Raw genomic sequence first — 12895 nt, 5'->3', positions numbered from 1 at the left:
TGTAGGGAACAAGGCGATGCTATTAGCTGGTTGGGTTAGTTAGTAACGTCAGTACCGGGCTGTTGAGTCTTTGTAGGTGTCATGACAAATGAGATTTTTAAGGAGGGATTTGAAGGAAGATAATGAGGTAACTTGGCAGATGTTTATGGAGAGCTCCTCCCAAGCGTGTAATAATCTAGTTTTCTCATGTAAAAGAAATGATACAGACCAGAACATATCTCTGGGACCTGTGCATTCACTCTGCGTCGTCAAGGAGCTTCGATGACAGCAAAGAGTTATTGATGGCAATAACATTGTCATATAGTTCCCACTAATGGTAGGAAATAATCGCGAGCAGCAATAGCAACATCATATAGCTGATGCTTCGGATATTACAAACAAACTCGTCGTAATATATAGATTTGGCTACTACAGGAAAATAATTACAGGAAAACAGTTTCTCATGAGCTCTAAGATTTAGAGATGCATCCTGGAGGATCAAGCACTGGTGTCGAGCAGAGGGATGGGCTTTTGTGGGCATGATTTTGGCAGTGGTTGAACGAGAGAAGGAATTACTTTAGCATCTTTGTAAGCAGCTCTGTGTGTTCCAGGGACAGTTTCTATGGATGTATGGCTTGTCATTGCAGCCTGGGCAAAGCCTTTAGGGGCTTAGTTTTATACACGTCAAAGAGGACTGACCTTCCAAGAGTAGTGGCTCAAACCCAGGAGCTCTGTTGCATGCTGGTTACCAGAAGCAGCTTCTGGGGAGGTTGCTGAGGGCTTATCAGAGTCCATGGCTGAGGGAAAGGAGGTCTGTGTAGGGTTTGTCAGGGAGCACTTTACACAGATGTGAAGAGAAAATACAGCTTGTATGGTTAATTGAAGAACAAAGCATGTTCCCCATCCAACTATTAAAGGACACCTGGGACGTCCAAGTCAACTTCAAGTTTTAAAATTAGTCTGAGGGAGAGAGGTGAGAACTTCATAGCCTGCGCACGCCGGCTGTTATTCGCCCTTCAGGTAGACCATGGACTAGTTACACAGACACGATCAAAACCTGTTGGTGTTTTGTAGTTTTCAGACTGGAACAAACTGCTTCTGAAGACTCATTAGCCGCTTCTTGGTCTTAGCTTTGTTGTAACGTCGTATGTACAACAACACGGTGAACACAAAGTATGTAGTGAGAGATTAAAAGTTAATAAACAGAGTCATTCTGATTCTTTATATCTGAGCTGTAAATAGATGAAAGATACCAGAGTATTGTAAGGGTAGGGGGAAAAGTAAAATCCCTCCTTCAAGGAAGAAGCCCGGGGAGGTGTAGTTTAACCCCCACTTTCTCCTTTGAGCTACACATTATACTTTGTAAAGGCTTTTTTGGAGGCTGCTTTTGTTTGTGTTTGTTGCAGGGGTGTAATTACAAAGCCTGTGCGCAGGTTGTGTTTCTGAGTGATAACATGTTTCCTGGGTTGTTGGAGGGATGCAGCAATGTGCCCCTGAGATGTTACGTTATCTCGCAGCTGCACATTTTGTCTGAGTCTGTAGCTTAATCATCACCTGCTTTTTTATTTTATTTTTTGTGGGGTTTTTAATCTGGGATAATATCTCTTTGAAAAGCAAACATCTTGGTATAAAGGAAAACCTTTGGGTAAAAGACTGCTAAAAGGAGCCAGCTATGCTCAGGGAAACATGCTGCGGGTTGTAATTTACCTCCGTGTAACATATTAGCTGTAACGTGATATATCGCTTTCTTGTTTTGCAGCTCATTTCGACAGCAACAACAGTGGTTCCTGCACGCTCTCCCGGGAGCTGGCTCACTGGTGTTTTGTGTGTATTTGTGTTTAGAGGAAGACTGTGTCTGAACTGTAAGAAGCTGAGTCATATTTGAGCTTTTCCTAGGCGCTGGTCCAACCCGAGGGCCTAATTATTCCAGTTGCTCAAACTAAAGACGAGTTGCTTAATTGCAGCTCACCCGGTGCTGTCCCACTGGTGTTCAGGTCCGAGGCTTTCGGGGTGTGCAGGAGAGCAGCAGACCTGCTGGGTTTGTCTCTACTTGGCTTTTGCTGAACCAAATGAGCCAGAGGCTCGCAGCCGAATGCACCGAGTAGGATCAGCTGTACCTGTGACCCCACGTGAGAATCAATTCATGCATCTGCTCCCCTTTTCACAGTTCAATACTTACAGGCAAAAGAGCTTTGGAGACTCACCTTGCCCTGAGTCTCACTGCAAAAATTCTCATGTTTATCTGTTGCCTGTTGAAGGGGTTTGTTTTGTGAGTTCTTGCTGCAAAAATTCAGCTCCCGATGACTTTTGTGTTTCAGGCAGGTGAGAGCGTGGGATGAGGGAGGGCTCGTGTCTCCCATGGCACTGAGGCACTCCTAGCCTGACTCCTGTGTCCTCCAGCCTCCAGTGTTTCTGATAACAGCCTGGGGCTCTGTAGACTTTTCCCACCCAGCTCAGCCTGGTGAACACAACTCTGTTTTCTTTAGAGGTGTAGAGGAGGTCTGGTCTGCTTCCTAGGACCACCTGGGTATTTTTGTGTAAGATACTGTCTGCTGTTGGTAGTTTCTTGAGCTCCTCTGGTGCCGTTGGTCTTTGGAGGTGTAGAGGAGGTCTGGTCTGCTTCCTAGACCACCTGGGCATTATTGTGTAAGATACTGTCTGCTGTTGGTAGTATCTTGAGCTTCTCTGGTGCCGTTGGTCTTTGCTCCTTTGTGTGGCAACAGGCAGTTCCCACCTTCAGTTCTGAGGACCTCAGCAGGATTTGGGGAGTTTGGAGCATGGAGTACTGAGCAGTGGATGTTCCTGCGGCTGCCTCTGGGCTAATGTCCATGATGTGGTTACTTTCAGTGGCATCAGGTGGTTCAATTTCTCTGGCAGGCCTATTTCCCAGAAAGCTCGTGTAGGTGACAAAATACTTTGCAATAGATAACATAAATCATTGCAGCTGGCAGATGGATTTTTTTTAATACAGCAACAGGTCTATTGGATTCTAGTTTCTTGGACTTGCCCTTCAGTGAAGATCAATACAGACAGATGGAGAACAAAAGGCAGGATTGAAATTGAACCTGCTGGCATTTTCAGTAGGGTTTCTCTCTGCAAATCTTCCCTGGAAGTAGCACATGTAGTGGCAAAGACCAAACGCTCACAAATACCTCCGTGTGCAAATACTGATTGCATCCTTAATAAGTGTGACTTAGGAATGCTGTGGGTGTGCTCTGGAGGATGGGTCACTAGGCTTCCTCAAAGGGTGGGTGGGTGTTGGAGGAAGAGTGCTAAAGGGTACAGAAGAGAAAGGAGTCTAGATTCCATGGCATTGCTTCATTTGGATCAAATTACTGCTTACATAGCCCAAGACACATGTTGAGTGCATGGCCTAAGTAAGTGGTCCTTTGATTAGGAAGGTGAGCTGGGAAGCCACTGCTCTGCTCCCATCTTGGCTCCTCACTTTCTTTGTCATTACTTTGAATCCAGAGTTTTGGTTTTTGAACAGTGGGCTGATTATCATACTGAAATTGTCATTGGCTCAGTATCTACTGGATATTCTGATTTTCAGCAGTGAGATGAACGGGCAAAAACACCGCTGTGACCCTGTGCAAGGCAGAGGTTTGGAGAATGGCAGCAAGTTATCTGACCTGCGCGATGCTTTCTCCCCTGCTGTCACTTGTATGAAGTCTTGAGAACAGCAGATCCAAAGGCCAGGTTTCTAGTTTGTGTGAAAGCTGACTCCCTTAAGTGAGGATATCTACTATTGTCCATTAGTCATTTATTTCCTGGCACACTACTCCGGACCTCACAGCCTTCCTATTGCAGCTTTGGGACGTGCTGCAAAGATACAACAGTTGGAGCTGAAACACTTCTTAAGTTAAAATGACAGCCAAAAAGCTTTACTGCTACTGACCTTAATGCAGCAGCTCTCTGCCTCCTCAGCCTGTAGCCATGCGTTCTGGCAATGGATGTCAGAGCTGCCGGGAGCTGTTTTGCTGTTACATTAGTGGCACTCAGCGAAGTGACTGCTGAGTGAAGGAAAATGCAGGGTAAAATTAGGAGTGACTTCAAATGACTTGCACTGAGATGAGAATTGTGAGTGAGTTGTGATTTCCAGCCCTCTGGAGTTCATGTGGAGGGAGCTGAAAGCATCTGGTCCCACAGCATCAGCACCTGCAGGACTGAGGGATCTCTGGCAGTGTGGCTGTGCTGGCACTGGGGTTTTTGCTCGTGTTTTTTGGCACAGCCACGCCAGTCCTGCTTGCTCGCGAGGGGAGACCTCGGCCAAGGTCTTGATACTTGAGCGGGAGATCTGCAGAGCATTCCCGGAGGCTGGCGTTTCACTTCTGTTGCCCGATAGTGCATTTTCCACACCTGCACTTCTGGATGCACTGCAAAATAAAATACAAAACCCATCCCATCCCCGTGCCTGCTGGCTGGATGCCCAGTTGAGTGCCGAGTATGGATTACATAATGCCCAAGTAGCGCTCAGCCCCTGCCGTGCACCGTGCCCTCTTCCTGCAGAGCTGCAAACCGACTCAGAGGGGCAAGAGACGGACAAAGGCCACCACAGATGTGCAGCCATCCCCTCTGCTAAGGCTTGCACAGGCACGTAAGTAAAGAGAATTCTCGCCCAAAAGGGACGTGCTGTGGGCTGAGCCAGGCTGGGAAGGAAGGCAGGGAGCAAAGTTTGGAAATCTGTGCAAGGTTATACAGGAAGCTCTTACTGGACAGAGGGTCTGGAACCGTGTTTCCCACATCTGGTGAGTGCTTTCATCTCTCTTGAGGGTTTCTCCACTTGGGTTGCAGCCCATTAGGGATGCCTGTAGCTTGCATTGTGGGCAGGAGAGGAGCGCTTTGGTGTCTGCTAATGAGCGGGATGGTGGGTTAGAATGATCCCAGTCATCAGCATCTTCCCGACCAGATCTCTGTGGTCACCTCGTGCCATTTTGTGTGCATGTGGGTGTGCTGTACTGGCCTTCACACTCTCAGCAGATCAGTTCTTCACCAGTTGGCATCCAGCATCCTTTCGGAAAGGAGGAGGACATGGCTGTGGCTCCCTGGGGAGTTTCTGATGAGCTGCCTGTTACACAGCGTCATGGGCGTAGGAATCTCTCAGGCTTCATCCTTCACTGCCTTTGAGACATGACGTTACAGTTCTTCATGCTAGAGCTATACTCTTCTTTGAGCTGCTTGAACAATTCCTGCAAAAATTTTTCCTATTTTCCTTCAACTGAGATTAAACCACCAATCCGAAAGTTACTTTAAGTGTTCAGTGTTACCTCTAGTGCTCTGGCCTGCAGCATTAATGACCTACCTTCTGCCAAAAGACCACAAGATGCTGGTCCTATGCTTGTGGGGCTTCATCTGTCAAAAAATCTGTGCCTCTGTCTCCTGAAAACCATTTGGGAGAATTGTTGTCTCCATAAAATACTGGTTTTTCTCTGAGTGGCTCAGCATGAAGTGGAAGTTGCCGAGTTAGTGTGTATGTGATGCAGAGGCTTTGAATTGAGGAAGGGGCTCATTTGCTTTATTCGTTTTATTCCCACTTCAGCATAAAAAAGAAATGAGACTTTGGGGAAAAGAGTATATGAGGAGAACCATCCCAGAAAGGCAGTCTGAAGATAACACATTTTATGTGCTTAGAAGAAGGCGTGAAAAGGAAGGGAACAGATAATCCCTTTTCCTTTGATGGTTTCTTGGGCTAAGCCCAGCAGAAGGGAGTTACTGTTTGTTCTTTTGCTCTCCACTGCCGTGTTTCCTTCATGTAGGAACCCACTGTGCTCATATGTCTTGAGTATTTTTACTATATGAATTATATTAAAGGTGACTTTTTTCTTGCTAGCTGTCCTCTTGCTGCCCTTTGCCTCCAAAGATGACACTTACACTCCTGTCATCCAACAGCGACATTCTTGACATTCAGAGATGCGTGGCTCCAGTAAATTACACTCGTATCCATCAATAAAATGGGTTTATTTTAGGTGAAAAGCATTGCACCTTTTCACTGGGTTCTCTGGCACATTTTCTCTAGAGGAACTGAAGGCACCGCTAGAAGAATATGTCAACAAACGATACCCCGGCCTCGTGAAGGTGGTGCGCAACCAGAAGAGGGAAGGTCTTATCCGAGCTCGCATTGAAGGCTGGAAAGCTGCCACCGGCCAGATCACTGGATTTTTTGACGCTCATGTGGAGTTCACTGCTGGCTGGTAGGTGCTCAGCTTCAGGGTCTCGGTTAGAGTGTGTGTGAAGCATTAAAGAAGGGGCAGTCCATCATTTTGTCAAGGATGCGTTTGCATCCTGTCTCCCTTCTGCATTAATCCTGTCTCCCTTCTGCGCTGAATGGCCCCTGATGAGACGTGATGGGAAGATACAAGGAAAGCCTTTCCATGCCCTTGTTTTCTGTAATCCTTGTCCATTCCCTCCTTTTACACGTGCACACCCCCCTGTGCCCTGTTTATATTTTTCAGGTTGATTTCCCATTCCCTTAGCCTTAAGTAATTTATGTAAGTTTAAAAAAGCCCAGGCAGCAAGGGACTGCTAGAAAAAGTGTTTCCTGCTTCCTTGCCCTTTGCAGCTGTATACCCCTGGGAAAGACTTAGGTGGTGTAGATTGATTTGTTCTTGCTGCAACTAGGAATAAGTGCAGAAACCACAAAAGATATTTCATAAGGGTATTTTTCAGAGAGATTCAAAACATTTAAGTGGCTTAAGTTTGAGTTTAGATCATGAGAAGAGCCTGAGAGTGTGGTGTTTTGTTTTGGTTTTTTTCCCCTCTAACCAAGTGTAAAAAGTAAATGGTCCGTGTTTGGCAAAGTGGAGATAGAAGAAGGTAAGTTGTGTCTAATTTGAACAGGGAGTAACATCCACAAGAAAAATGCTTTAGCAGCTGCAAACAAAAGATTCGTGCGAAGTTACTGAATTCTTTGTAATGACAGTGCAGCTGAAGGGTGCCTTTAAGAACTGTTTCTTGTGTTGATATCTGTATTTCCAGATAAATGTGCCCCTCTTCAGCTCACTAAGTCCTTACGTCTGATTTTATTGGTATACAGAAGAAGGTTCCATTTACTGAGCTCTTGAAACCGCGTTTCTAGGGATAGAGCGAGCTTTTCTGCAATTTGGGCTTGACTCAGGTGTTATGGACCTGCTGCTCCACGTCTTAGCTTTCCGCTGTGGGAAGAGCTAACTCCTTGTTTTCCATCTTCAGTCTGATGGTCTGTAGTTCTTGAATGAAAAGAGTCTCCAGGTGGTCATAGAGCACCTATTCTGAGCTGCTCCTGGCTGTGCTGTCAGCCCGTGCTGCAAAACTGGCCCCTAGGTAATGTGTTGTCTAATTTCATTGCTACCCTGTAAAGGTTTCAGGAAAGTTCTGTTTAAAAACATGGGAATTTTTAAAATTAAAACATTCAGAATATGGACTTGCTATTTAATAATGCTTTTTTAAGCCAGCACATGAGAGAAAGTATGGTGTACTAGCCTTGCAAGAAAAGATGAAGTCTGGTTTCATAGGCTTTAATTTCCACCACATAACGCCTTAGTTTGTAGAAACAGTCCTTTCCTCGTGCAGATAACTTCACCTGGTCCATGAATTTGTGTAACCAGTTGTGTAGGAGAGCCTTAAAACTCCCTAGACCTGCAGGGCTGCAGCTACATGAGCTCCCTGTGCGGCAGCTGCCCCCGTGCTCCCACGGCAGCTCCACACAAGGGATGTGTCCGCCTGGAAAATCCCATCAAGTGGCAGTGCTGAAGCCTCCCACAGCATCTCCCTGGTGGCTGGCCAAGCCTGGCAAGTCTTCCAGAAGTAACCTTTTGGACTTGGCAGCGCAGATGCTTTGCAGCTCTGTGTGATCTCTGTGCCGGTAAAAGCATGAGCGAGTGGAAGGGTGAGATGGAGACTGGTGTGCTGCGATGCGGGGCCACTTGCCGACTCTGCGAGGAGCCTCAGGGCAGTCTCCAGGTTCCTCAGGCTGGGGTTTGCTGTGTCTCTCTGAAGACATGATGCTGCTGGTGAGTGGGAGCAGAGGGCAGTCCACATTGTTCCTTTCTGTTTGCTGGATGGTGGCGAGAGTGCCTGTTTTCTTACCCTCACTTAAGTGCACACACTGTATAAAGGCTATCGTGTCAATTTGCAAATTGTGGGAGAAATTAATGATCTCTTCCTGTGTGGTTTGTTGTTTTTTTTTTCCCCAATTGTTCAGGGCTGAGCCGGTACTTTCACGAATTCAGGAAGATCGAAGGAGGGTCATTCTTCCCTCCATAGACAACATCAAGCAGGACAACTTCGAGGTGCAGCGTTATGAGAACTCTGCCCACGGGTACAGCTGGGAGCTGTGGTGCATGTACATCAGCCCCCCCAAGGACTGGTGGGATGCCGGAGACCCCTCGCTGCCCATCAGGTATGTCACAGAACCCGGGGCCGTTCGTTCTCCCTCAGCGAGGTGTGATGAGGCAAAACACAGGAAGATAAAGCGAAGAAGCTGGCTTAGACGGGTTGGATATAGTATCAGAGTGCAAGCCAGCTCCAAGAGGCTGTAACATAAGCCAGGAGGGGTTTTGCTTAGGCGAAGGGATTTGGAAAGGAGTATTATTTGGTAATGGTCTGCAGAAACGCTGGGGAAGTATAGGAACTGCATAGATTTGTACAGTCTTATGTTTAACCGCACATGACAAAGTCGCTTTACCTTAATTACAGCGTTAAGGTTTTGCAAATCATAAGGAATGAGGTGATTTTTCTTGTGTAATGAGCTGAGGGTGAATTCATGAGATACAGTGCTGTTTTTTTCTTGAATAAAAGCACATCTCCTCTTGGCAAACTTTGTAAGAATGTACCTTGGGTGGTTCTATCACTTTCTCTTATAGGGTTGGCAGCTCTGAGATGTTGCTCCCGCACCTCCAAACTTCAGGGCGTGAGACAAGCCCATTTGGACAAAGCAAAAGCAGGAGGGGAGGGAGTAGCTCGGTGTGGGTGGGAGGCTGGGATGCTCTGTCTGCAGAAGTCAATGATTTTCCCTTGACAGCCCCTAAATATCAGAAGCAATGATCAGGAGTGGTTTTCTGGCCAGGTGAGTGAGATATATTGCTCTTGACTTGGTTCATATGGAGAAGCCTTGTCCTCAGGCATATAACAGGTAGATATATTTGCAAATCCATGCCTGAGCTGAAGCAAAATCTGTGCTTTGGTCAATGATATCCCTGGAAGCTGAAGTTAGATCTATTCCCATTTTCTCCGAGATCGTTTTTATTCCTTTGGGCTGCCTTGTTCCAGACAGCATGTTCAGCCATCAGTGGAGGAATTGACAGTTTATTCTGGACAGGAATCAAGTCTTTGAAGAAAAAACAGTTGTTTCAACCAAATGCGAGCGGCTGGATATGTTAAAGGAGGGGCTGAATGTCTGGGGTGTACAGGAGGTGAAGCTAAAGAATTCAAAAGCCTTTGCCAGTGAGGCACTGGAATAGATTGCCTGGAGAACTTGTGGCAGCCCCATCCCTGGAAATGTTCAAGGCTGGGTTGGATGGGGCTTGGAGCAACCTGGTCTAGTGGGAGGTGTCCCTGCTCATGGCAGAGGGTTGGAACTAGATGATCTTTTGAGCTTCCTTCCAACTCAGACTATTCTATGATCTTTTTAGGATGTAGCTTTGCCCCAAGCTTCCCAGATATAAACCAGTTTAGAAGGACAGGCACCAAATCCGGGAGCGCAGATGAGTCACACAGATGTTGGACACTTACACGTCTCCAGATCTATCTGTGCACTTTTTTCCCTTAGCTCGATGTTGAGAGCCAGCAGGTATTGCTGAGCTTTGAGTGAGTACTGCCTGGAGCTTTTACGTACTTCTGACTACCATTGTAGAAATGAATGTTTTACCATGGGAATTGTCTTCTGTTGGGCAGAACGTTGTATTGGGTTGTTCTGACGGACATTGCTAAAACGGACAGGATGTCGAGCATCATATTTCTGTGCTTGCTGCTTAAGAGGAGCTTGGGTGTAAGAGGTTTATCAGTCTGTCTGCGCTTCCTGCAGCCTTTCTGCACCGGTTGCATCCCCTTTCAGAGCCGTAACCTCAGAGTGGGTGATGTCCCGTGAGCCCCGTGGCGGCCGCAGCCCTGTCATCCTCAGGGTCTGCCTGCTGAGCTCTTCAGCACTGCCGCGTTGAACCACCAAGGAATTGGAGATCAGAGAAGGTTTATGAAGGCTCTCAACTGGCAGCCACAAGGACGTGTGTCGTGATCTTCCACTTTGACTTTGTGAAAGGCATCTGTAGTGCAGACCCTGCTGCTTGAGGCACCGGTGTTTGGGAATCGGAGCTCGGGGGTTAAAGGAGCCGGGGTGGAAGGGCACTGCCTCCAAAGCGAGCGCTGTAACAGGGCTTCCCTAACAAACCCGATAGCCTCCCAGCGATGTTAAATAATTAAACAACTTACTAAAATAATATTGTTATCATGCACTGGGGGAAGGATTATGAGAAAGATAAATGGGTAGTGTCCACCACAAAAAGCCGATGAAAAATACTGTCTCATTGCATTATGTTGCGTGGTCACATAGAGACCAGAAATAAATGACTATGGTTATTTTTTTGTCATATAATGCGATGAAAACTATGCACTTTATGACAATATTTGCATGAAAGGGATACCAGTGCACTGCTCCATGTAATTATGCATGGGATTAGAGGAAATTCTGAAATTATAGTTTGCAGAGGTACATTAGGTTTTTAGAGACTCTTTATGATAAAAGAGTGGGAGTGAAATAAGGCATTTTTTCCTTTTTTAGTTTTACTCTCTTGCTGCATGGGGCTTGTGGGAGCCCCAAGAGAGGCTCCCCTGCCTGCGAGGGGTGCTCTGGTGTTTTGTGAGCACCGGTGTGTCACCGCCAGAGACTGGAGACAGACAGCTGCATGAATACGTTTGGAGGCAATTTTCTCTCATGGATAATTCACAAGATATAATTATCCAGGCAAAGAGAGCTGATGGCATGAAAACCATCTAAAATATGGCCCGGTCTCAAACTGACTCCAGGCTCCTGCTTTATCCAATAATTTCTCTACAAGAAAGTAGTCTCTCTTTTAATGCCTAGGTGGGATGCTGGTTTAATACCTGTATTTTGTGATACACCTCCTTCTGTATTTTTTTTTTTAATTGACATTTGAGGTCCTGATACACAAAGATACCCTTGTGTGTCCATGCACTCAGTTGTGCATGCATTTCACAGCTGGACTTCCCTTGCCAGACTTACAGACTTCACAGAATCACAGAATATCAGGGGTCAGAAGGGACCTCAAAAGATCATCTAGTTCAGCCCCCCTGCCGGAGCAGGATCCCCTACAGCAGATCGCACAGGAACGCGTCCAGGCAGGGTTTGAATGTCTCCAGAGAAGGAGACTCCACACCCTCCCTGGGCAGCCTGGGCCAGGGCTCCATCACCCTCACAGGGAAAAATCTTTTTTCTAATATCTCCTCTGACTACTTCTGCCCGGAAGATAAAATTGTGGTTAGAGCATCATGCATCGTGTCTAGATGAGCTCTCACAGAAGAGGCAGGCAGTAAGTGACTTTTGAAACAGCCATCATACAGATCCTGATCTTCATCAGCTCGAGCTCCTGCACAGATGTTTTGGTTTCTTCGTTCTAATTTCTTGATGCTAGTGTGTACTTCTAAATAACACGTGCTTGTATTAAGTATCTGGACGTACTTTACTCTAGGAGATGGAGCCGGGATTTATCCAGTCCTGTGTTTTTAATGATTAATTATACATTGATCAGAGTTTACTGAGAGTCCACAAAACCTGTGCATCAATAAAAAGATGGAAGAAAGCTGATGCTTTCTGTGTCCTGTGGGAAGTAAAAAAAAAAAAAGGGGGGGGGAAATGCTGTGAAATTACAGAGTGACAACCTGATTTGGCCTTGGGCTATCTTAGGGTGGGATCCACCTTCTCGTGATCTCCAGGAGTGTTTCATTTCCCATCTAGCAGAGCGTGAATTCTGGGGGCTTCTTTGGGATCTGGAGCCTATTGCTACAGCACTGGTGGGCTGTGCTTTGTCAAAAAGCAGCTTTGGAGAAATTGCTGGTATCTGTAAGATTTATGGCTAAGGTGTGCTGATTGCACTTCAGTTGCAAGACTCGTGATTTATAATTACATATATGAAATATTGATGTCTCCAGGGGTCTGATTCAGGAAAACAATTAAATGCACTCTTGCATTTGTGTCTCTTCAAGAAGCCAAACAAGCAGATACAGTGCATATTAAGCATGGAGGACAAGGGACACTTACCTGAGCATGGAAATTGGGGTCATCACGCTTTGTTACTGACGGTGTTTCACATATCCCCCTAGAGAGAAAAGAAACTCGGATCTTTGCTGCTTGGTCGGTGAGTCCATCAGCGGTGCTGTGACCCCACTGTCGCCAAAGGGTAGATTGTTTAGAATATAACGTGTTTCCTGCTTTGCTCTTTGTATTTCCAGCTTGACTGGGTGGATTGGTTGAGTCCAAGAGGCAAAAGCACTGCTGCATAGCTCCGTTTGTTAGCAACTCCCTGCAATGTGTTGGGGCTCAAGGAGGAATCCTCAGGTGACTTCAGAGATGACAAAGAAGCCTCTTTGCAGGCATTCAGTGTGCAGGGTGCCAGCTGGGAGCAGCCACCAGGTTCAGGTGGGCTTTGGATAGGGCTTTGCTGTAGCTGTTCTTTGTGGTAATTAATCTTTTCTGGTGTGGAAGACAGAAGCTCATTTAATTAGTGTTAAGTTCACTATGAGGAGGAACTTGTTTTTTAGAGTTATGGATTGTTAAGGGGCAGAAAGGCTTTTAGGTTTGGTTTGTTGTTTTTTTTTTAAGATGAAAATCATTTGAATTAACCCACCCAGTTACCTGTTATCTCAGCCTCACAAATGCTAATGAATTTGCTCTTGCAATGTACTTATGAAAGAGTGAACTCTGATCCCA

At 46.2% G+C, this 12895-nt stretch overlaps 1 protein-coding gene across 1 annotated transcript in view; it reads left to right on the top strand.

Annotated features, from left to right (window-relative positions):
• The window catches only part of WBSCR17 (Williams-Beuren syndrome chromosome region 17), a gene marked incomplete at both ends in the record, with an annotated part of 128586 nt that overhangs the window by 23160 nt on the left and 92531 nt on the right, over positions 1–12895 (top strand). The window contains 2 exons of the mRNA XM_009870073.1: positions 5996–6170; positions 8159–8356. Coding sequence (XP_009868375.1) covers positions 5996–6170; positions 8159–8356 — 373 coding nt within the window. The remainder of the gene's footprint in view (positions 1–5995; positions 6171–8158; positions 8357–12895) is intronic.

The sequence above is a fragment of the Apaloderma vittatum genome, unplaced genomic scaffold (genome assembly GCF_000703405.1).
Source record: "Apaloderma vittatum isolate BGI_N311 unplaced genomic scaffold, ASM70340v1 scaffold30, whole genome shotgun sequence".
Lineage (NCBI taxonomy): Eukaryota > Metazoa > Chordata > Aves > Trogoniformes > Trogonidae > Apaloderma > Apaloderma vittatum.
The sequence above is the reverse complement of the archived record's forward strand: the minus strand, read 5'-3'. Positions and strand labels throughout refer to the sequence as shown.